This window comes from Poecilia mexicana, unplaced genomic scaffold (assembly GCF_051168715.1).
Source record: "Poecilia mexicana isolate PSO_F unplaced genomic scaffold, ASM5116871v1 scaffold_17, whole genome shotgun sequence".
Classification (NCBI taxonomy): Eukaryota; Metazoa; Chordata; class Actinopteri; order Cyprinodontiformes; family Poeciliidae; genus Poecilia; species Poecilia mexicana.
The window spans coordinates 19599886-19621501 of NW_028263386.1; the positions used below are offsets into that span (position 1 = coordinate 19599886).

At 39.6% G+C, this 21616-nt stretch overlaps 1 protein-coding gene across 1 annotated transcript in view; it reads left to right on the plus strand.

The window, feature by feature from the left end:
• Positions 1 to 21616, plus strand: part of clstn2a (calsyntenin 2a) — a 156565-nt gene that overhangs the window by 131362 nt on the left and 3587 nt on the right. Inside the window, exons 10-17 of the mRNA XM_014991066.2 lie at positions 7826 to 7988; positions 13397 to 13563; positions 13827 to 13975; positions 18295 to 18500; positions 18661 to 18828; positions 19368 to 19513; positions 19635 to 19755; positions 21412 to 21602. Of these exons, the coding sequence (XP_014846552.1) occupies positions 7826 to 7988; positions 13397 to 13563; positions 13827 to 13975; positions 18295 to 18500; positions 18661 to 18828; positions 19368 to 19513; positions 19635 to 19755; positions 21412 to 21602 (1311 nt within the window). The remainder of the gene's footprint in view (positions 1 to 7825; positions 7989 to 13396; positions 13564 to 13826; positions 13976 to 18294; positions 18501 to 18660; positions 18829 to 19367; positions 19514 to 19634; positions 19756 to 21411; positions 21603 to 21616) is intronic.

A 21616-nucleotide genomic window follows, 5' to 3' on the forward strand; every position in this document is an offset into this window, starting at 1 on the left:
TAAGCCGGCAATACTTAACTAAAATAGTGTCCCAACAAAACAAAAAGAAACCCCGTTGCAGGCCTGATGTGAAGCGTGGAACTTGGCGCCCCTCTCCGAGTGAAACCCCGAGCCCTTTCAACACCTCACCCGTCCTCAGTCTAGCCAGCAAGATGTCCTCAGGCCCCAACCAGTCCGGTGGTCCTCAGGATTCGGGAACAGAGACGTCCAGCGTAGCCCAGTCCTCCAACCACTCCACCACTCTTTCCACATGCGTAGCTCGCTGCTCCAGGCGCTACTCCATAAAGCTCCCACTTCGGAAACTTTAACTGAACTGTCCGTTAGCCGGGTTAGCTAACAGTCCTCAACGGCTATTCACTGAGTTAGCGAATAATAAATGCCTCAGCGAGCATTACATACAGTGTTCAGTGAGCTCCGGTCTGGAACTCACAGCAGCGGTAAAACAGAGCGTAGGGTTGATATACTTTCACCGACTGTCGAGCTGAAAGCCGAATTATGTACAAACCCGTTCGCTAAATTCTGCCACGTTTCTCTCTTTTTCGCGGTTCATCCTTTCTCCTTCCTGTCTCTCCCCTCTTCTTCTCCTGACCCTCAGCCAACCCCGGACCAGTCAAGTTCCTTTTGATCTACCCCACTTCCTCTTGCAACATGAGCCTTTCAAAATAAAATACAGTGAAAATTACTTTTTAAAGAACCTGAAATACAGTTTCTGGTTAACACTGATTAATAACATTTTAAGCATATTTAAGCAACACATTCTACACTATCACTCCTTTGAACTTAACTCCTTACAAACACCTTTAGTTTGGACCGGGTTACATTTATAAACCAGAACTACTTTGGATCGTTTGGAAATTGTAAACCTCAGAGAACAAAGATTAGGAAGCTGCTCTAGCTTGGTGGGAAGAGTAGCTCATTTTACTCAGGCTGTAGAAATGCTTTGAGTGGTCGCTGTGATTAAAAAAAGATATGAGTTTAAGTCCCTTTTAATGATTTACTTATTGGGCTGCACAAGGGTCAACGCGGGTTTTTAACATCTCTTACATCCACATCAAAAGATTTTTAAAAAAATCAACTCTTTAGTGTTCACAGCTCTTGCGTGTTATAACTCACGCCGCAAAGCTTCTAATTTATCAAGTAACTTTCCTGCAAGAACTTAATTTTTTCAGTCGTTTCCTAAAGGGCAGGATAAGATAAACAACAGTCCTGCACGTTCTGGCCTTTTTCTACACAAAATATACAAGTGTATTCCATGTCAACGGGTCATTTGATGCAAGTGTGACATATTGATTGGAAATGGATTATGATAAGCTTGTACATCTTTCAGCAGACAATATCATTCAGAGGACTGCAAAGATGGATGTCAACACTTAACGTTTTATTCTGCATTTTACAGCATGTTACACTTAGTTATAAAAATGCTGCATATTTAAAAATGACTTGAACAGAAAAAAAAATAATGTTGCTGTTACTGATTGTGTGTGCTGTTCATAAGTCGTGATTAATCATAGGTATTCCAGCTTGACAGTCTCTCAAAGCTTGCATGTGAATAGTGTGTATAAATCCAAGCCATAAATAACTTGATTGATTGTCTTAGTCCCTGAAAAAGCTGGAGGTCGTAGCAACTCCCACTGCTGTCGCCGCTGTGCATGTCAAACCAATCGAAAGCTGTAAGAGTAAAGAAATGTGGAGAGACTCTAATAAACCAAGAAGACGGTTTCTTTCTTTCTTTTTCTTTCTTTTTTTTTTTTTTTTTGAAGTCATAAACCCAAACAGACATCTAACATTGAAAGCACATCTGTGTTAAAACCTGTAGTCATAGCAACAGTTTAAAAGAGGAACTTTCAGAAGAACAGTCATGGAGTTTGTTCATGGTTACCAGACGAACTTCTTCTGACCAAACTAAAATAATCTACTTGAGAGAAATCAGTTTAGATCTGCAAAACATCAAGGACGATATTCAGCATTAAACGCCACTCTAGCGGGTCAGTCAGGTCTTCTCTGATGGAAAACAACTTTTGGGATGTTTACAACGAAAAGATCATTACTCTCCTGCATAATTATGCAGATAATGCGAGGCCAAGAATGTCAAGTCAGTGAAAAGGGGCTTGGACCCGATGGAGTCTGCAATTCATCCTGAGAGAAAGAGAAAAACAAACACTGGAAGCAACTAGAAATGAGAACTAGTAGGCAGAGAATGATCTAAATGCAGAAAAGAATATTCTGAAAATGAACAACTGGAAGCTGCAAGTAAATGTCTGAGGGGGAGCAGAGAGAGCTGAAGAAAGAAAGTCAAACATCATCTATCGACCACAAGAAAGACAAAATATTTGAGAACGAAGGCAGAAATCAGGAACGAAGAGCTGCAGGAGAAAGAGAGGAGCTGCCTCTACTTTCTCATAGGGAAAACAAAAATCACCATAAATCGCCGTGTTTTGTGGAGAGAAAAAAAGGTAGAGAAAAAGAAAGGAGGACTGTGGAGCCAGAGGCAGACAGAGCAAGAAGCCAAGGGATGCTGCTCTCCAGTATGAACATCTGCAGCTCCCTCTGGCCCAACCAGACCTCCAACTCTGCAGAGCCTCTGCATCCCGTCTTCTCCTCTCTCCACTCACCTCATCCATCAGAACCTTCCTGCTCGTCTGTTTGACACCTTCGGCGTCCTTCCACCTGCTTCTCCTGATCTGTCACTTTTCCTCCCATCCTGAGCCTCACGAAATCCTTCTTCCACCCCCCAAAAACACAAATTGTTTCTTCTTCTCACATCCTTCCTGTCTCTGTATCCCTTCAATTTCTCACCCATTTCGATTATTGCCAGTGATGGTTAATAATTATCAGAAAACATACATAGGAGAAGTGTTTAGTTGTAATGCGCTTAATATGCAACACGCTTTCTGTAAACTTCACTCACAATAAGTTTGAATTCTTTCACCCTTAAAATGTAATTAAGCTAATTATGCCATTAAAATAATTGGTATTTCATTAAATGGAGAAAAGAAAGAACTATTAACTCTGGTGGTTAATAAATAAGCATTAGAAATGCAGATTGACCTGCTGCAATGTTTACATTCATCCTCTCTGTGTCCAAACTTTTTTTTTCTTTCTGATTTGTGGAATAAAAATGATAAAGTCCAAATGTAGGCAAAAAATAAATAAATAAATAAATAAATAAACCACCTGAAATGTATCTGCGTTCGTGTGGGCGTGGTATCGCTGTAGCCGTGTCTTTGCTGAGGGACTGCTCTGATAATTGAGTTCATCATAAGCGGGTCTTAAACCCGCCTTGGGACCGGCTCATTAGAGTGTTTCAACACTCAACGTCTCGTTACACTGACGCCGAGGAAGAAATGCTTTCAACCTCCCACTGATTAATATGTTTTCAGGCAAGCTGTGTGTGTTTAAACGTGCCTCAGCAGCAGAAAGAAAATCTGCTGATTTTATCTGCTAATGAGGTCTATGTGCGACGCACGTGCCCGTGTTATGCCAGCGTAATTTCTGATATTTTGAAGTCTGTCAGCGGCTTAAGCTCGCCGAGTGCTGCTGCGGATTCGGAGGTTAACACCTGGTAATTAGAGTAATCGCATGTGTTGAGATCAGATTAAATTTAGCACTGAGGCAGATTTGTATGGACATTTCAGTTCTTCTAGTGTCCATCACTCAGCTGACTCGCTGTAGTGCTCACGTTTTATTTAAGACCTTTGAGCTGTCGCTTTTGGGTTGGATGCTTCCTGGAAAGGATTTTCAATAAATGCACTTGCAGAGAGTATGTTCCAAAAGCAACATTAAAAACTATGGGGAATTGGGCTTTATTTGCATGTGTGTGTGTGTTTTGTCTCTCAGTTTCTGTCTGGATTCTGCTTCTTCTGTTTTTACACCCAGACAAAAAGAAGTTGAGTGAATAACACAATAAATACAAAAGAAATCATCTTCTTCACTGTGGGGGTCAAACTCAGAAAATCATTTCCCACCAGCAGAACTTATCCAAGGTTTTCCCTGAATGTTTCTGAAAGTCTAACTTTACCAATAAGGCTGCAGGAAATCTGTATGTGCCAGACTGAGACCTGCAGTGTAAATACAGAAACTTTGAGGTCAACCTTTGATTCCTACAAAGAGAAGAAGAAGCTTCTGTCAATTCTAGGTTTATTATTAATACTTTGTTAGAGTTTTCTGTTTTGATTCACGTAATTATTAATTTTTTTTGCTTTATTCTTTATCTAACAATGCATCTATGCCTTGTTTCATTCTTTTTTGTGTTAAATTTTTCATAGATAGTGTAACCTTGATAAAGTGTAACCCTCACCCTATTCCTGAGGTTCAAGTTTTTTGAAGAGTTCACTTCCCTTTATATTTGTTGCAGCTAAATTAGATATTAAAGTCGGAGTTGCCTGTAGATTTAAACTCTCTAATTTGGTTTTCCAAAGCTGCTGCTCCCATTCTCACATCACTCCAGTACTAAACGTCCTACACTGGCTCCATGTAACTCAGAGAATAGACTTTGAAAGGCTATTGTTAGTTTTTACATCATTAATTGGCTTAGCACCAAAACACACTACAGATCTATTGTCGTTGCATCAGGTCTGCTCTGCGTACCCAAAGTCAGAAACAAACACGGAGGAGCAGAATTCAATTTTTGTGCTCCGCTAATTTGGAACAAACTTCTAGAAAGCTGCAAAAATGCTTCATTTAAAGGATATTAAACCTTTAATTTAAAGCTAAATACTCGTTTAAGAATTTGCCTCTTGATGACTAGAAAATCCTACACTGATGCAGTGGTTTTTGCCGACTAGATACGAGTTATCCCCATCGCAGACGGGAAACTTAACTTGAACTTGATGCAAAAGACTTCAGATTAAACATGAACCTTTTGGTTGGATTACCAATCTATAGCCTTCCAACAACTTTTTGATGCATTAATCAGTCACTGGAAGTCAAATGGAAGATAAAATGCAGACTGTCTGCTTCTGACTTACACCAGATTTTGTTTTTTCTTTTATTAACAACTTCACCAAAAAAAAAAAAAACCCTGATGTTTCTGACATTTGCTTAAGTTCTGCTGATTGGAGCTATTCATCTACACTGCATTTAGGATTGCTATTGTGCTACTTACTAAACAAAAACAAAAAACAAGCAGGGATATTACTGAGTGTAGAGCTGAACCTGTCTGCTTTTAGACATGGGGGAAATCTGTTTTTTTTTTTTTTTTTCCAGATTAATATACAGAATTCAAATCTTGTGATTGTAAAAATGCCCCATGTAAAGCTTCACATGCCGAGTTTAGTAAAGAGATTCCAAATAAATTAACTTTGCAAAGGAAATCTGCCAGTATCGCTCAGGATGGAGAGCAGGCGCACAGCCAGCGCTGCACAACGTGAGTCAAAGACACTTTTTAAAATAAATGAACTTACTGAGCGGAAATTACTAGAATGTAATCGTGCGCGGCTGTTTCTTTTCCATTCTTCCTACATTTATTCTAATATAGAAAATCTGGTCTGTACAAATAGTATTTTATATATATATATATATATATATATATATATATATATACATGCCTGGCACATGTAATTATTTCAGAATCATTTTATTTTTAGCCAGGTCTTTGTTGATTCCAGATGCAGGATTGTTGTTTACAATCGGCACCATCATTTATTGATTAAAAACAACGTCATTCTGAAGTGATTCCTCCACTCTAGATGTTGTTCTTATCGTTTAATGAATGCCTCATCAGACTTTCTCTCTGTTAATTAAAAATGATAACAAAAAGCACAGTATTTTTTCTTCTTCAGCTCTTTTATCTCTTCTGCACCTGGCTGTGGCTGCAGAGATGATATCCGTTGTGTAGTTTAAAACATTTAGGCTGGTGTCAATGTTTGCACACTGTTTATGAGCAACTTATACTTTTCCTTCTGCTTATCAGTTTAACATGAAGCATCTACGAACACATTATTCTTGATTTATGCTCTGTCATCATTAGTTTTCCGCTCTGCGCATGCATCCAGGTTGTAATTATGACTTAAAAAAATGATCAAATGCTTCTGCGGCTTCATTGAACAACAAAACCGCATTGTTCAGATTACACAGCTTGATCAGATAATTGTTTAACTGCATGAACAGTAATTAGGCTTGGCTGCAGTGCAGAGCTGAAATCAACTCGGTGGAATCTTAACTTCTCAAACAAAAGCGACAGAATCAGCATCAAAAAGGGTCGAGACGCAGCTTATCAGCAACATCCCCGAGGCCCCCGCTCAGGCATGTCAAGACGTGCTTCACACAACAGAAGTGGAATCAACTCTGAAGAGACAAACAAAAGCAACCCACGTCTATGAGAGTGGGAAAATCAGGTGCTGATCTGCAGAAGGCTTCAGAACGAGATGGCAAAAGCTTCTTTGCGTGCAACTTTCTGTTTTTTGTTTGTTGCTTTTTGTTTGTTGCTAACTTTGTCGATTAAAAGTGTTGAAGTTTCTTGAATATGTGAGGAAAAGTCTGGGTACTTTATGAGGTATGAGGCTTTGCTTATGCTTTGTGCAATATATAAGACTGCCCACATTAACGAGTTGGCGCATGCGATTAATCTGAAATTTTTAATTTTGCATAATGCATAATAATCAGGCTACTATTTCCACCTAAATGAAAAATTCTCAACTTTATTGTGTCTCTGCACATCTATGAATTACGCCGGTTGTATTACAAGCGACTGCTGCCTCGTCACCCAGGAAATAAATGGAGAGGGACTTTTTTTTTTAGTTATTGTTGGCTCTAGTGGCTTTTATTTGAAAGGAGTTAGGCAGGAAAGAGGGTAATGAGAGAGGAGGAAGACATGCGGCAAATGTTGCCAGGCTGGGAATTGAACCTGCAACCATCACCACGAGGACTCAATACGTGGGTTGTGCTTTGCCCCTGCGCCACTACAGCGCCCAGAGAGGGACATTTTAAATTAATGTTCAAAACAAAATGACTTCCTTGAAATCCTGAATATAAAACCTGGTAAACTGAGAATCTTCAGAAATGCTTGGTGTGATACAGTAAAATATTTTTTTGCAAATGTGCATATAGTGGCAGTTTTAGATATGGGTTATATGGGCGGTTTCCCAGGGTGGCATCAGAAAGTGTCGTCCCCTGAACATACATGTTGCATGCATGTGTACTGGAGTAGTTTGCCTTCGTTGCTGTTGAGTACCGGGGGATCATGTTACCTGCTTTCGGATGCAAAAAATCAGATATTTACTTCATTTTAATTGGTTGGAGTGCGACAATTGCATGTAATATAGAAAAATATTTATAAAGGTGTTGGAAATCCTTTAGAGATTTATGTCCATATACATACTTGTTTATAATAGACATCTTTTAAGTAAAGATGTCAATTATTTATTCCGTGTTTCCATAACATTTGCTCTGTGCAGTGGATGATGTGTTTTGTATTTATAATGTGAAGAGGGAACATGAGGAGAAGAAAAGGCATCCTTATAGGGATTTCCCTAAAAATTCAAAGGATCCTTCCATCTTTTGTTAAAAGTTTCTGGCTGTAGCTGCCACTCTTCTCTCGCTCAGCGCCTTTAATGAACACCTCATTAGTTGAAAACCTCATTAGTTGTCTAATGACATGCAGCAAATGATCCAGGGAAGAGGCGAAGGCTTTGTTGCATCTTAGTTACAGAAGGTGAGATGCTCCTTCAAAACAGTGGATTGAAACAATCTTGCATTCTCACCAAAAAATGAACCGGTATTCCTAGAGAACCTTTTTGAAGCCGTCCTTTTGTGAAGATTAGGCTTGATTTGCTTTGTAATAAGTGGGAACCTGAAAGACGATGCGATGCTTCTCCCTGCCTTCCAGATCTGTGACAAGGAGTGGCACTACTACGTGATCAACGTGGAGTTTCCTGCAGTGACGCTCTTCGTCGACGGCGTGACCTACGAGCCGTACCTGGTGACGGATGATTGGCCGATTCATTCCTCAAAGATTGATACCCAGCTGACTGTGGGTGCCTGCTGGCAAGGTCAGTACGTATGTATTTATGGATGAACGCCTGTATGTGTACGTACAGGTTTGTTTATGCAACATGGAGCTTTATGCATTAAAGAAGGTGAACGGCTGCTGCAGCATGTTGTCAGAGCTGCTGACAGCTGTTTACTGCTCTGTCAGATGTTTTATATGCAGCAGCGTATTTCATCTCAAGGCTGTGCTGCGCTTCTTCTTTTTTTTTTTATCACACAGAATATCAGAATATTTTCCATTTCAATGCAAAAGAAACATCCCTATGCCTTTATTCATAATCCCATTTGTCATTTAGTTTCTTTGTAGCGTTTTATTGGCACCTACAACATTCAAATGTAAAATAAAATAAGAGTTGGAAAAACAGAGAAATCATACTTCTTACTTGAGCAACACCGTCTTTCATCCAACAAAATTTGCTAAGAGGCAAACTATAGATATATAGATAGATAGATATTTCGAACATGATAGAAGTATAAAATCACACACATGAACAAGGAATGCAAAAACAAGTAGGAAGAAGTCAGAAACTCATGATCTCCTACCCCATAAACTCACACCATATTGTCAGATGGACCCTCATTATTAAATAAAAAATAAACGTATGTTAATTTTCCATTTTATCTGGATTTACATACATCCATACATATACACATTTGTGCTAACTCTCACCCATATTTCTATATCCTGCGAAAATGACCTTTTATTTCCTTTTAAATTGTATTAAATTTTGATTTTGTTTTAACTCCCCATTTAACTTGTTCCTTAATGTTACACCATGAATTGAAATACAATTGTCAGATTGCACCTTTTTAAAGTTTTGTTGATGGCATGTTCTTCTGGTTTTATTGTTACAGTCACAGAGACTCCTGGAAGGAAAGTCCTAAATCAGTGTTAAAACTACTTTACCACACCTTCACAGTAAAAAAAAAAAATGCAAAAAATGTGCATCCACACATTTTCTGCTTTAGTAGACTTACTTGTGTTAGAAAAAGTATGTCAGTCATTTATATCCATAGCTCATAAAAATACCTGGAAAGATTTTTCAGAGTAATTGAGAAACAATAGTTTAGGTTAGTGGGCAGGAACTGGTTTGTGGGTGCAAAATATGGGCTGTTGAAGAAAGTTTAAACGAATGCATAAAAGCAGGACACACACTTAATTGAGGCTCTGCTGCTACAGAACATTTTACTGACGCTCAACGTTTTATTTCCTGCTCACGGTTTATTGCTGATGTCTGGGTGTGACTGGTCAGATAGTCAGAATCACTAACCGTTTTAGATACGAGGACTGATGCTACTGAAGTCTTGTTTAATAAATACTATTTGCTAATAAGTAAAAGCAGCGTGAAATTAAAAGCCAAATGACCCTGTTATTAACTAATGAGCTGCAGGTTTTATTAGCTTGTTACATTTTGTACGTTTTTTTGGACCTGGATTCACTCTGAAACTGGTGACACACAAAATTATATGGGTAAGCAGCGACGGCTTTTGAATTCGAGATGTTGGAAATTACATCTGAATCCCAACCAGTAAGAAAGAGCGAGAAAGCAGGAGAGCCTCTGTTAGAATGCATTAGGGGATTAAGATTTCATACCCCGAGGCTACGAATGTTTCCTCTTTGAAGCGGGGTGAATATCAGCAGCAGACTCTGCATGTCATTTCCACCGACGGGAAATTAAAGTAAGTAGTGATTGCGTGGTGGGATGAATGCTGCCGTGTTTATTACTTGAGAAATGGGACAAAAGTGCTTCACAGGGCAGAACGGCGCAGGATAGATCAGTTCGGCGGCTCGTCCAAATAACACTCGAGACTCGCGAGCGTCCTCCAACGCTTCGATCCTAATGTCGTTTCGGCTGCCGTTTAAATGTTCCTTCATTCTGCGCCTGATTGCAATTTTCTCTGTCGTCATCATTTTTGCTTCATTGCCTCATCCGGCCCTCTCGAGCTGCCTCTTTCTACGAATCTTTGATTGTGAGAGAAGGCCCTGAAGGAAGGATTAGCAGGAGTGAATGGGGGACAAGTTTTCCAGCTATTACATCCCAATGAAGCCGCTTTAAGCTTCACTAAGCCGCAACTGATAACTTTGCAGGCCATTAGCAAGCAAGATTGCCTTCCAGAGTCTCTCTCGTTCCTCCATCCTCTTTTCCCCGCAATCAGGAAAATGTGGAATGAAAACAGAAATTCAGACTTTACTTTCACCGCCCTCCGAGCCAAATAAGTTGTCTGTGGTTGCTTTACAAGGTTAACAAGAAAAGGGTTACAGATTCCAACCATTTTTTTTTTATTTTTATTGGCGCAACGCAGTCGACTTTTTATCGAGCTTAAATAGCAAATATGTGCATATTTTTTTATTTAACTTGCCGAAGGATGTTCACATTCATGGCGATTATATAATAAAGTAAAGAGGATGAGACTGAAGGAAAGAGTGAAGCCATTACGTACAGGAAGTGAAAAATGTTTTTACACCCAGCCAGCATGCCTAGGTGGGCCCCATGTGGGGAAAAGGAGGGCAGGCCATATGGGTCCCCTATGGGTTTGTCCGCGGGTTCCACGATGGCCCCACATGAGTTTGTCCATGTAGGGCCACAGCCCACATGGGCCCTACATGGACCCTATATGGTGGTGGCCCCACATGGGTTTGCCCATGTGGGGCCACAGCATTAAATAATGCTGGGCATTAAATAAAGTACAGCGTGGCGTTCTTCATACGTGGTACAGCAGCAGAAAAGAGCAGCTAGTGCAGTGCTGCAATCAACAATCCATTTCAATTTACTTCATAAAACGCAAGTTTCCAACAACATTTGGTGTCTTTAAAGAAAAAAGCAAAGATGCTCCAGTCAAATACAATAAAATTGTTGTATTGGATTCAGTTATAATCCTGCCCAGTTCAGTACAGAGGGACTGACTCTATCTATAATTACTTATAGATAGGCTCACCTCCTCTTCTGGAAGCTTGTTGCTGCACAACCCAGCAGTGTTTGACTTAGACTAGACCAGCTGTGGAAAAACAAAAACGCTGACCACTTTTCATTTATTATGTTGTTTTTATGCTGACTGAATTCTACAGGTGAAAAACTCGAAGTCTGAAAAAGACTCAGATTTTAAAAAAAAAATTGAAGTAAAACCTTCAAATAACAGTCTGCGTGCTTCACTCTAGTACCTATTCTTTATGAGAACTGTACAATGCTATAAAAAATATTTTTAAAAAGTCACTGAGTTTATTTGAGCTTCCTGTCGGAAACTTTTGCTGCTGTGATTAATGTTTCTTGATGGCAACAAGTTAATTAACCTGACCTGTGCAGTGCGTTGCTCGTCACTCTCTAGATAAAGGAAGAAAGCTCCTGATTATGGAAAAGATTGCTCTTTGAAATAAAAACCTTCAAACTTTCCAAACATTATCGGAAACAGAATGACCCATCCACTTTACTATGGATACAGAGCTAAAAAAAAAAAAGAAAAAAAAAAAGGTAAAACGCTGAACTCCTGAAATGTTGATAATGAAGCTGTGAGCATTTTCACATGCATAGAGACCAAATTATGTAATATGTTAGTGTATGTGCATAAACAGTAAACCCTGTACAAAGATCATAATGCCTAATGAAACACTTTGCCTTTTTCGATCACATTATCGCTTCATGACCACAGTCATGTATCAACACTGAGGCTGTTCACGTATTTGAATCAAGTAAAGTCTGTTTTTTTGTTTTGTTTTTCTTGTTTTTTGCAAAATGTTAAGTTGCAAAAAACAGCTTAACAGTGGTCAGTGAATGTAGTGGTCATTCACTGACCACTACATTCACTGACCACTACAGTCCCCTGACTTTACTGATAATACATCCATCCTGCTTTATGCCGCTGTGCCTCTCTCCAGGCATCAGTATAAATCTAGATCTTTGGGACTCTGGGGTATAAAATAGTGTGACATTGCAAAAACTATTGACAAAATCTCATAGTAAAAGGATTAACTGATCCAACATTGCAGTTAAATCTTAATGTTGTCCAACAAAATGATTGAGGGTTTTTCTTTTCTCCTTCAGCTTTTGCCAATATGTTCCTGGTGTTTTAGGAAATACTGTAAACAAGACGGACGTTGTGGTTGCAGTTGCTGCTTTCAGGACTTGCGTCAAAAAGCGATTCTGCGCCTTGTCAGAGTCTAAGGAGAAGGACATAAGCTTGGAGGAGAAGCTGCTGTCCAACCTGCTCAGGGCAAACAGTGTTTCTGTGATGGGATCAACTCACACAGGTCCACATGTGCACACACTCCTGAATGTTTCCCTCTGACCGAGCTGAGGGAGAAGCGAGGCCTCCAGCTAAATGCAGGTTAGCTGCTCATGACAGTATCCACGGTATCTGTCTGCGTTTCCCCAGGCTGTTCCCTGCAGAACACGTGTTGTTCAAGGAGAAGTTTGCAGAAGGAAGTGACTTTAAACCTTATTCTGTTCCAGAGCAACAAAATAATTTGGACAGCCTACAGAAGAAGTGTTGAGAAGTAGGATGTGATTATTTTGTTGAGACGCGTGAGACAACTGGGAAAAGGTGGGAATCACACTGAGCAGACCACCAATAAAATCTTCTTTATTAAATATCCAGCAACTACTGTCAGGCAGCACCGTTTTAAAATCCAATGCTCTTGCCAGCTTGCTTGTCTGGACCGCTCAAAATATTTTTAAAGTGTTAAAAAATGCAGAGAAGCTCATTTTAAGGAGGACGTTGCAGCTATAAAATATTCTAGTGTGCAAATAATCTTTTTGCATTCAGTAGGGAGTTGTTGTTTTTTTTTACTTTATTTGAAAGCAATTTCCTGGACTGTTTTCCGTATTTATTGTTTTTGTTTGTGTTATGCATTTTGTAGTTTAATCAGATAATTTTATCTGTCAAGAATATCCAAGTATCTTCTCTCTATTTAAAAAGTGAATTGCAAAAGGGAGACACTCTCCTAACTCAGATCATAATAATTGTAACATGTTTACATGTTGGGTTTCTATTTAGATGGTGACTCTGCAATCTGACAACAGATCTAGTCATAAATGTGTCGTCTGAGGATCTACTTTTCTCATACTTATGTTTTCTCTTGTGTTATTCAGCTTTAATACAGTATACGTATTGTATAAATATAGTCAGTGATCCAAAAATACACACACTAACTTACTAACTTTCAGCCTGTGCATACATTTTTCACATTCAAAGTTTAGAGATGAACAGTATTTCTGGCTCCTGTTCGATTTGAAGAAATTGCTTTTGGCGTTTAACTTTGAATGTAGTTGGAATATTTTATCTTCTGGTCTCTTACAGGTCTATAACTAGAATTGCCCTTTTAGCATCACTTCTAACATTTTTTCTTTGCCGCTGCCTCTCTTTTTTCTCCTTTTTTTTTTTCTCAACACACCATGTTGTCTCGGTTTCCCGTCAGGTGGCGAGGTGGCAACGCCGAGGTTCACTCAGTATTTCCACGGCAGCCTCTCCGGTCTGACGATCCGACCGGGCCGCATTGAAACCCAGAAGGTTATCTCCTGCTTGCAGGCCTGCAAAGAAGGCCTTGACATTAACTCCCTCGAAAGCCTTGCTAAGGACATAAAGGTGCATGAAAATACAAAGACACAGTCGCTTTTTCACAAGACACTTCATCCTCTGTTTGGTGGTGCAGGGAATACTCATCTCATTTCTGCTACAGAACTATCGCACTGTCACACATAGTCAGCGAAGGCTCATGTTGAAGCTAATCTGGAATAGATTTGGAGATAAATGCAGTCCATTACAAACACTTCTGATTAAAGATCAGGGCCATTAGTCACATAAACCCGATGGGAGGTGAGATTTTAAAGTTGTCCTTGTGTGTCCAGTTTCACTTCAACCCGGCCCAGTCGGTGCTGGTGGTGGAAGGAGAGGATGTGGACAGCATCAACACAGCCATGACCAAAGTCTCTTACATCAACTCTCGGCAGTTCCCCACACCCGGCCTCAGGCGGCTGCACATCTCCACATCTGTACAGTGAGTCCTCGGTTACTTACTGGATGCATTTCTTACTTTACTTGTAAGACGAAGCACAATTTGAACATTGCCTTGTCCGTTTCCCATAACCGCATTCTCCTAAATATCTGCTTGTTTAAACCACAATCCACCTGATGTCTTCATCGTTTGCATTTCGAGGCTCTTCCAAAGTGTTTAGACAAGATGCCTGTGAAAGTGAAGTGATGCGTTTAAAACATAAAATCATCTAAACCTATTCTAGAGGATTTATTCATCTTTATGGTGCATATCGAAGTTTACACACATAAAATGAAATGGACACTCAAATAAGAATTGTTTTGTTTATTGTCATGACTCTAAACGATGTTGCTGTTGCTGAGAAATAAAACTGTAGGGATTTTTTTTAACATCATCACAATGAGTTCTGTTGCAGCAATAGTCATAGTAATAACCTCGGTTATTCAAGCACCCAGCATATTGTTATTGCTAGATTAATGCCATTCAGCTTATTTCCTCTGCAACTTCCAGTGTAAGACAGACTCCTGGGGTAGAAGTGCAGCTTAAAACCAGCCCTGTTAGGGGGTTAGTACGTTTGATTTTACCCCAGACCTTTGGGATTGAGCTTCATTCAGGGAGGTTTGGGTTGCTTGATCTTAGTTAAAATTCATCTGCACATATTTTCTGCCTTAATTGTAACACGTTTCAGATGATTCACTTCTGCCCTCAGCTGTCTGGTGAAGCAAAAAGTATGTTTATGGTTTGGAGACATTTATCAGTCAGGATAGTTTTCTAATTTGTACCCTAGTTTATAGTCATTTGAAGTTCCTGATTTTAACTCTTCACTAGGTTTGAAATTACAAACTTTCGCTTTTAGAAATCCTCGAAGTCAAAGGGAGTAATTCCTCAAGTCAAAGTAATATTTTAAGGTTTTTAAACTCTAATCTTGAAAGTTTTTCACCATTTATGTAATTATAAGGGTGGAATACTTTTATTTTGATTAATTACTGTCATAGGTTGTAATGTGTTAAAAGTTTTAGCGTAATTACTCAATTTTTTTTCTCAAATACAAAAATCTTGAGCCGGAACTTCTGTACTTGCCTGTTTCTGGTACGGCCCTAAATCCGACGCACAAACGAGAACAATGAACCACAAAGCTGCTTCTCTTGAGCCTACGGGGGTTAAATATTCAGATAATTTGTCCTCAGTGTTGCATTGATACATTTTACACTTTCCAAAAATGCATTTACACGACAAATTTATTGTTATGCAGCCTACAGCATCTACAATTTCTACAGTCTCCTGAAATAAATCATGGTACATGTGACACACCCAATCCTGTTCGATGAACAGTACCGCTACCACAGCAACAGTATCTCCATTAAATTGGTCGTAAATTTGTCGATGGTTTCCACCGGTTTTTAAGCAATAAAGTGCAAAATTAGGATTCACTTCCAGCACAAGGACATTTTTCTAACACAACTGGGTGATAGCTCTGGTGAAGACTCCCTGTTTGTGAAACGATGAGTATGTAATAAAGTGTGAAGGAGGTACGAAGGCCTGGCTGAACTGTTGGGTTTGACTTTGTCCTCAAGCCATTGAACACTCAGTGAGATGGGCAAAAACGAACCATTAGTGTAAAATCAATTAAACCATGAAAGAAAAGCAGATGTACATCCAGGAAATAAAGCCTTATGGTGTTTGCACAGAGCACAAACTCTCCTCGTCCTTCCTCGTGTTTGTTGTTTGTTATCCGTCTTTTAAATTTGGTTTGAACTCGATTGATTTTCAATCTGGCAGATCAGGATGACGAGGTCATTCTCTCAGGCCGACTCTCCTTTTCAGTTTACACAATCTGCCACATTTTCTTGAGATTTTTAACATTTGGATTCCCCCACCCTCCATATATAAAATAGCAACATTTCTTGGCTGTTTGTTGTGAAGAGTGTCACACCTATTAAACTACATTAATCCATCCAGAGTAATGGATTACTCATTACATGGCACTACATACATGTTTTAAAGTAAAACTGATTCTGTACGCCACTTTGAGACTAACTAGTTGTAGATTTATCTTTTATCTTATATTTAGAGTCCACTTCCATCCATATCCCATCTGTGGGTTTGGTATCAGAGTGTTTTTCTTGCCTTTACTGCTCTTTTATTAAGCTCTAAGCTCGGGCCAGGGTCAGCTCAGACACGCGTTGTTTGATAAAGTGAGACGAGCTTGTGGAACAACAATCGAAGTTGTCTGACTGCAGCGCTAACCCGCCGCTGTCGAGATAAAGCTGGCAGAGTCCTCCATGTGCTCTCTGCAGACATGTCGAGTCTGCAGCCTGTGATTAAGGAAAAATGTGGATTTTTTCTTTTTTTAACGCCTGATAGTGCTGTTTTGCTTCCAAACAGTGTCACTTGTTCCAGCAGTTTTTTTTTTTTTTACAACTATAACTATGTCAGACATCATATGTCAGAAATCATAGGTTTTACGGACATGACCCTTATTTCCTGAGGCTTTGACAAATAGCATCGGTTTTCAGAAACATGTACAGTACAAGAACATTGTGTAATCCACGGAAATCTATGTTTTGTTGCAGAAATATGAAGTCTCGCTTTCCGCTGCATTCTTTTCTTTTTTAATTTTGCAGCGTTACCTCTGTCTTTCCTCACTGGGCTTTTCTGACATATAGAGTTCATGGACTAGTTCCACATGACCCAGCAAAAATGATTAATTTGGTGCTGCTGGGTGAAACGTAAAAAGCAAACTGCATAGAGGAAAACTACAATTATTATTTTTTTTACATTTGAAAACTAAGATATGAACAGTTCCTGTTCATTTTCAGCAGAAAATTGTATCATCCTCTTTATAGTGGAATGCAACTCAAATCAAGATCCAGGAGAAACAGTAGAATAAAATGAGTTTTATTAATTTAAACCCAAAAATATCAACCATCACTGACAATTTATTTCCCGTTAATACTGTTACATTTTATCATACAGAGAAGATTTAATATGTTTGTAATTCTACCCCCTGAAGCTCCAATGTGTTTTATTGGGATTTTATTAAGAACACAGTTATGAAGTAAAATCATAATATAACATGGGTTTTAAGATTTTTTTTTTTTTTTTTTTACAAATTTAAAAAGTCATCTCATTAGTAAACAAAACTCGCCTGAATTTCATTATAAATCCAGATGTTCTGTGAAAACCCAACACTGAGCACTTAGTTCCCACTGGGGAACATTGTGGTGGCAGCATCATGCTGGGGGCGGATGTTATTCTTCAAAATGGGCAGGGAAGATTCTCACACTAAAATGCAAATCAGACTGAGCTACATCTGGGACTAAAAACTTGCTTGAAGCTGCAAAAGTCTTCAGAGCGAGACAGAAAAATCCCATCCAACATTCTGCAGATCAGACTCGGGGAAAAAAAAACCCCAAAAAACCTAGTAATATCGGAGTATTTCGTCAGCATAATAAAAAAAAAAACAGCTTACCGATCAAAAAAGCATGTTTCATACAAATTTAATAGACTTTTAAATAATGCCTTAAGAAATAGACAATTTGAAGGAAAATTGAGAATCTCTAGTTGGATATCACAACCAAGATGACATGAGGGAGAAACTGTGTATAAGCTACAGAAGAAATTTGATGAAGAGGTGAAAATAAAGCATTTTTAAACATGCTTTAGCATCTCCACACATGTGAATTAAGCTTATAGCAAACCAGTCATTATCTGGTAATGCCTAGTTGTGCACATTTTTTTTAGAAGTGTTAGAGTAATTTGCATGTGACTTTATCTGAAAACAAAATCTCTTAGAATGATCCCAGTCAAACTGTAGCTCTAAATCCAGTTGCGAATCTATTATTAAAACTTAAAATCTATGTTTACAGCTTCTCTGTCTATTCAAGCTTAAACCATTGAGCCTGTAACAATGGTTGATGGAGACTTACCCCGAAGCTCTTACAGCTGTAACGTGAGACGAAGGTAGTTCTGCAGTGTTTGGACCGCATTTCTGTTTTTTTGTATTATTATTATTTGTAAATAATTTAAAATCATGCATGATTTTTCCTTCTGCTCAAAACCTTTGTTCTATTTTGTGTTTTTGACATAAAATCTCGATAATAATACATCGCTGTATTTTAGTTGGTGAAGGAATAACCTTAAACAAAAGATGCGTTGTTTTAGAAATGGATGTTTTCTGCTTTGTATTGTCTATTGGAACAAGACGAGGCATGTGCCGAGTATCGAGCACGTTATCGGCACCGTAGGAGGCTAATAGTTAAGGCTTTAGGTGAAGACGGATAAGCCGTGCTGCTGTAACACCTCCTCTGTCCACCGGTCAGGTGTTTTGGAGAGGACACGTGCGTCTCCATCCCGGACATCAAGGCGGTGGTCATGGTGCTGCCGCCCAGTGAACCCAGAATCACCATTTCAGGATCCAAGCAGCTCGTCAGACCCGCCAGCGTCCTCCGCAGCCCGCTGGGCGTGGCGCCCTTCAAAGAGCTGCGGATCACCAGCACGGTGATGAAGAGCGACAGCTTTGGTGGATGTGAGTGGACACACCTCTGAGCTTTTTTTTTATATATATATATATAATATATATATATATATATATATGACATCTTATTTATAATTCCAGACCTCATCAATGCAAACTTTTTTTTTTTTTCCTACTCATATGTTAAGTAACTTTGTGGCTGTGTGTGCAGTCCGCCGGCCAGGGGTGATGGAGGTGATGCACAACCTGGACTACTGTGATGTGCTTGTAATCGGAGACGAACTGGAACCAGAGAGAGAGAGCCTGGAGATTCAGCACAGCGCTTTACTGGGAAAGCACCTCGATGCCACCAACTCCACCTCTGGAATATCAATATATGGTAACATCACTCATAAAACCTCAACCGTATCTGTCAGAAATCTTAATAAAAAAAAAAATCTGGGGGAAAAAAAAAAACATCTTCTGTTTTAAATCAGGAGGTAGGAGGGAAATGTCCACTAATCTCAGTGAGTGAAGCAAAGCAACACATTCATCTTTACATTTTATTTATTTACGTTGATAAAAAGTCAAGTAGTTTAATTAAAAGGTAGCTGAAAGGAGGCCAAAACCTGGGAAGCAATTAGTAGAGATTAAAAATGTGTGAAATGTCTTCCTTATTGTTTAAAAGTCCATAAATTTACACTTTTCTTTTTAGGTAAAACTGTGAAGCAGTGAAACAAAAAAAATAAAAATAAATAAATAAATAAATAAATACATTTTGATTTAACCACATTTTTCATTTTTCTGTGTCATTATTGCTCAGCTACAGTCTGCACCAGAGACATCAGAGGCAGAAAAATCTATTTAACCGTCCTGCAGATTTTGAACTGGATATGTAAATGTAGGGTAGTTTCTGTCAGTGGGTTTTTCTGTCCACAGGTGTGGACTCCATGGCCCACTATGAGCAGGTCCTGAGGCAGCTGCGCTACAGGAACTGGAGACCCGCCTCTCTGACGGAGAGAAGGTTCAGACTTACCTGCTCCGAACTCAACGGACGCTACACCAGCAACGAGTTCAACCTGGAGGCAGGTTTTAGGGCTATTCATAAATATTTTTCTCTTTTTTCTCTTTTTTTGTGCGTTAAACTGTGTGCCTTTCTTTGGCCTCGTCTTTGACGATGACGGCTCTTTGTTCCTGCTCCGTTAGATCAGCGTCCTTCACCACACTGCGCCCATGGAGCACGTCAATCACATGGCCGCCCAGTCCCAGTACATGAGACCGGTCCATCACCCGCTGATGATCCACACCCCGAACTCACACATGTCAGGTAAGCCAGTGATGAAGAAGTGGGAAACATATCCTTACCTGGCTGATTGGTCTGATCACATGGATTTCTCCTTTTCCTCATCAAACTTGTTCCCACCTGATGATAATTTGTGCTGTAGCATTTTAAAGCGCAGCTCGTCCTGTCTAAATGTTAGATATTTAATTTGGCGTGCTCCTGACCTCTAAAATGTCACCGGACCCCATGATGAGATCGAGAGAGCTTCAGAAAGAAGGTCAGATCTGATTATGAGTACGGTAGAAGATGTGAAGAGGTCTCAGAAAGAATTTCTATTCCATATTTCCACAGTATGAAAAGAATATGTAGAAGTGAAGAACATTTAAAACTACTGCCCTGTTTCCTGTCAAACTACTGTTAAATAAAAGACCAAAACCTTTAAGGAAAAGGAAAATGTGAACAGAACAAACACAGATGATGATCTCAGTGAGAGCCTGTGGAGTAAACGTCAAACATCTCATAGCTGTAAATGTGGAGTGAAGCAAGTTCAGCCCTGAAGTCCCTGAAGTTATTCATCCAAAGCGGGTGAGACTAGCTAAGAAGAGGAAGGTTGCTATGATTGCTTTCCTCTGCTAGATAACACAGTTTTGATGATGCCTGTCACAGACCCAGGCTGCCATTATACATGGATTTCCTTGACAAATTACTCATAAACAAAATTTATGACACAAACAGAACATGGTCACTACAGAGGAAGCGGTCAATTGACTCCAGAGAGAAAACTTTCTGACAGGTTGTAGTTCAGTTCACTTTCTATGTGACATCAAGAAACCCTAAAAAAGTGACTGACCTCAGTAGTCGATGATTCATGTAGGCTCCCCTCATCACCTACCTCTAAAATGCTTCCTTTGGGCTTTAGATGTTCCATTAAGGTTCACAAAGTTCTCCAGGTTTTTAAATTAATCAAGATATGATTTTTAATAAAGTCTCCTGTTCTGTCCTGGGCTGACACTAGATTGGAAGAAGAGTTTGCTTTAACCTACAGAAGACAGCTTTGTAGGCTACTGCTGACATCTGATGTGTTTGTGACAGTTTCTGCAAGTCCATTTCGGTGCATTCATACTCTGTCTGCAGGTTGGATTGTAATGTCTTGCTTTCGGCGTAGTTCAAATGAAAAATGGATTGGAGGCTACTTAGAAAGCAGGAGTCTTAATTTTTTATGTTAGATCTATAACTAGTGAGACTAATGAGTTCAAATAAAAGGTTAACTTATGTACATTTAGTTTCCTTCTCTGTGTGCCTTTTTCATCCCGATGAATTGCTGGTGCTCTAATCTCCCGGTCAGGATTGCCAGAGAGGGTGCAACCAATCAAAACGTAAAAGATGTGGCTTGCAGCGAGGGGAAAAATAAAAAAAAGTGAACAGCTGATATTCCAGCTACTTGCTCTTTGAAGAGTTCAGTCTTGTGTAAACATTCTTTGTGCATTCAAGAGTGATGCTGGCGCTGCACATGATGCATTCACTGAATCAGTTTCCGCTGAACCTTGTCGCTCTTATCTCTCATCGTAATCCTGAGGCTCGGGCCGCCACCAAACCATGAATGTCTTTTGTGCTTTTACATGTCTCCAGCTTTGTCTCTTATTAAAAACACTTTGAAACTGAAGTGACGCTGCTAGTTCGTGATTGTCTTTTCTCCGCCAGGTCCAGCGCCCCCTGCAGCCACAGTTGTCATTGTGGTGTGCATCGCCGCCCTGGTGATCATCGTGGTGATCGGGATCTACAGGATCCACGCCACGCACCAGGAGGGCTCCCGAGACGAGGAGGATGAAATCAAGGATCCAGAGTCGGACTGGGAAGGCTCTGGGCTCAACATCACCGTCAACCCCATGGAGGTAACCGAGACCGT